Source organism: Caenorhabditis briggsae (genome assembly GCF_000004555.2).
Source record: "Caenorhabditis briggsae complete genome, chrI, whole genome shotgun sequence".
Lineage (NCBI taxonomy): Eukaryota > Metazoa > Nematoda > Chromadorea > Rhabditida > Rhabditidae > Caenorhabditis > Caenorhabditis briggsae.
The window spans coordinates 14330260-14333574 of NC_013489.2; the positions used below are offsets into that span (position 1 = coordinate 14330260).

General features: G+C 40.3%; 1 protein-coding gene across 1 annotated transcript in view; it reads left to right on the plus strand.

Annotated features, from left to right (window-relative positions):
* The window catches only part of CBG07992, a gene marked incomplete at both ends in the record, with an annotated part of 5714 nt that extends 2725 nt beyond the window's left edge, over positions 1-2989 (plus strand). The window contains 4 exons of the mRNA XM_045241524.1: positions 282-734; positions 1109-1298; positions 2497-2549; positions 2778-2989. Coding sequence (XP_045093626.1) covers positions 282-734; positions 1109-1298; positions 2497-2549; positions 2778-2989 — 908 coding nt within the window. The remainder of the gene's footprint in view (positions 1-281; positions 735-1108; positions 1299-2496; positions 2550-2777) is intronic.
* Between the last annotated feature and the right edge of the window lie 326 nt (positions 2990-3315).

The following is a 3315-nucleotide window of genomic DNA, read 5'->3' on the forward strand; positions in this document are numbered from 1 at the left end:
CAAGCGGGTGGGAACTGCACCACAACGCACCCACCGGGAAGAGCGCTACCACGAGGCATATCTCCTCAGGACTTGACTTTTCGAAAAAGTTGTTGACTACAAAATTAAAGCTTTAGTTTTGTTTAGTAAACTCTGAAAATTTCAAAAAGTTAGAATTAGGGTGACCAACTTTTGTAGGAGCTTGAATGTTGCCATATTAAAAAATGCCTTACACAGCTCAAGATCACCCTAGCAAGCTGGTTTTTGGCTTTAGCTGACAGCAAAAATGTTTTTTTTTCTAGGATTAATAGTATTCGGAGCATCATGGGACATGCCAGTATGTGCTCCACACCGGCAGATGCCTGCTCTGACCGCTAAGCAATTCACCCTGTCCTATGGTACCATTGTTTTTGCATTTGGAGGTCATGGAGCGTTTCCAACGATTCAACACGATATGGCGATGCCTGGACAGTTCAATAAATCTGTGATTTCCAGTTATATTTGTGAGTTTTTCGGAGACTACAAAGACTACAAACTAGAACTTCCAGTGATCACCCTTGTTTACCTCGCCGTCTCCATCACTGGTCTAATGGCTTATGGTGACAGTATGGTGGATACAGTAATCCCATCTATCCAACTTACTTGGGTCGCGCAAACCATCAATGTACTTATTACTGCCCATATCTTGCCCACCATTATTATTGTGCTATCTCCGTTATCTCAACAAGTCGAGGAGTGGATTCGGATTCCTAATCGTAGGCTTTAATGGAACTGCCTGAAAATTTCAGAATATATGAAACAAGACTAGATCTTCATTTTTATAGTTGACAACTTTTTCTGAAAATCAAGCCCTAGCGAGATATGTCGATTTTTCCAAAAAATTTTTTTGAAAAAAAAAATTGCAATTTTTTTTGAAAAATGACATTTTGGCTGCTTAAAAATTAAGCTCATATTTAGATTTGTCTGAAAATTTCAGAGTGAATAAAACTGTTTTCGAGTTTTTCCCCCTCGATTTAGGTCCAACATGAATGTTTAAAATCATTTTGAAGCTCTTAACAAGCTATAGCTATTTTTGAGCTCAATTTTCATGTCTTACACAACTCACTAACCTGAATTTATCAATTTCCAGAATTCGGAGGGCGCCGCTTCCTGGTCCGTACCATTGTCCTGTTACTGGTCTGCTTCACAGCTCTTTCCGTTTTGAAACTGGGTCTATTTTTGGATTTGGTCGGTGCCACAACAATTACATTGATGACAATGTTGCTTCCAAGTATTTTCTGGCTTTTCATGCAAGCTTNCCACAAGAAAAGAGAGGATGGGTTGAAGGCCTGAACCATCCTTCCGAATACTCCAAATGTCGAGACCGCTAGTTTGGCAGAGTGAGTTGATTTTGAAGTTTGGTGAATTGGAGATGATAGAGCTAAAAAATAGCTATAAAATGATATAAAATTTGACTAGTTTTTTCAGTTTAACTGGGGAAGAGGAGGTGGAAATGAAAGATCTTGAAAAGGGCTACAAAATGATATACAATGTGAATAACCAGTCGGTTTACGCCCCTCCGGGGCTAAACCTCCTGGGCTCCGCTCTCGGTACCCGTTACCCAGGACCCAGGTCACCCGGATCTAGGTCACCCGGATCTAGGTCAACCGGATCTAGGTCACCCGGATCTAGGTCACCCAGATCCAGGACCCAAGTAACACGGATCTAGGTTACCCGGACCTAGGTCACCCGGATCTAGGTCACCCGGATCTAGGTTACCCAGATCCAGGTCACCCGGATCTAGATCACCCGGATCTAGGTTACCCGGACCTAGGTCACCCGGATCTAGGTCAACCGGATCTAGGTCACCCGGATCTAGGTCACCCAGATCCAGGACCCAGGTAACACGGATCTAGGTTACCCGGATCCAGGGGACCCAGGTACCCAGGCGATCCAAGGATCCAAGGATCCATGACCCTCCCTCCTTCTCTGGAGTTCAGAGAAGGTAGAACTGATTCTTCTCTCTACTTCCTTCTTCCTTTATAGTACTCTCTCTGAGGTCAATGGGTCATTTAGGGTTTTTTTTCGAAATAATTTATTTATCACGCTTAAATATGACTTGAATTTTTTCCTTTCGAAATCTGTGAAACTGCAAATAAAAACAGCGTTCCTTTGAATCTGTTTATCTCGTTGCCTGTTTAAGATATCAAAAATATGTCCACTGAAAAAATGTTCCTCGTAATATTAGTAACATTTTCTCAGTGGAACACTTTTTGATATCTTGCACAGGAAGCTAGATAAATTGACTCAAAGTTAAAAGTCACAGAGTCTTTGAAATCGGTGATCCTACTGGTCACCGCTTGCAATAAACCTCCTCTGTTTTTAATCCTTTATATTCCGAGAAACCGGATATTATCAAATTTTATAACTAATTTGTAGCCCTTCTCAATTTCTACAAGACTCTTTTTAAGTTTTCAAAAAACGTTGATTTTCAAAAAAGTTACAACTCTTTTCATTTTGATTTATTCCATTTTTCAGTGTCTGGTACTACACACCAAAGCTTCTTCTGGCGTTCAATCTGATCTCATTGAGTGAGTACAAACTACAAACTACAAACTACACTACTAGTTTTGGTATTAATATGAGAATTCTACAAAAATTTTGAGCATGGCTGTCGCGCCTTCGGCGCATTTTCTGAAAATTTGTTTTTTTTTCCAGAGTCGAATTCTTAAAATGTCCATAACTCACCTCAAAATCATCGTAGAAACCTCATTTTTAGACTATTTTGGACAATTCAAATCCAATTTCTTTTTTTGCAGCATTCGGCCTGGTTGGTGGCCTAACATCCGCCTGGTCAGCCATCGAAGCGCTCATCTTCTCCGAACAAGTCGCGCCGTGTTATGTGAATTGGTTCCGACACGGATTCACTGCCGAAGTCGCCGGAGGATCTGTGAATTGTTGTGGAGTTTTCAAGAATATCACACATTATGGAGGAATTGAGCAGTGCTCAATTCTATCATCCGGTCATTAGACATCACTTCTTTAAGAAATGCTCTATTCCTACTAGTTTCCTTTTTTCGCCTATTTTGTGTTTTTTGCAAGTTTTGTGATTTTGATACCCATTTTTTCAATGAGAGAAATATGAAGTGCGGGTTGTACTGTTTCTGTTATCTTTATTAGGAGCTACAAAGTTGTATAAAACATGGATGGATTGAAGGCTGCAGCAGTTGGAATGGAAAGGGAGGGAGACAAGTAACTTGTGAAGGCGTAACATACTTGAAAATGATTATTTTTGAACTTGGTAACTTGGAGATGATAGTGCTTGAAATTAGCTACAAAATGATATAAAAATTGGAT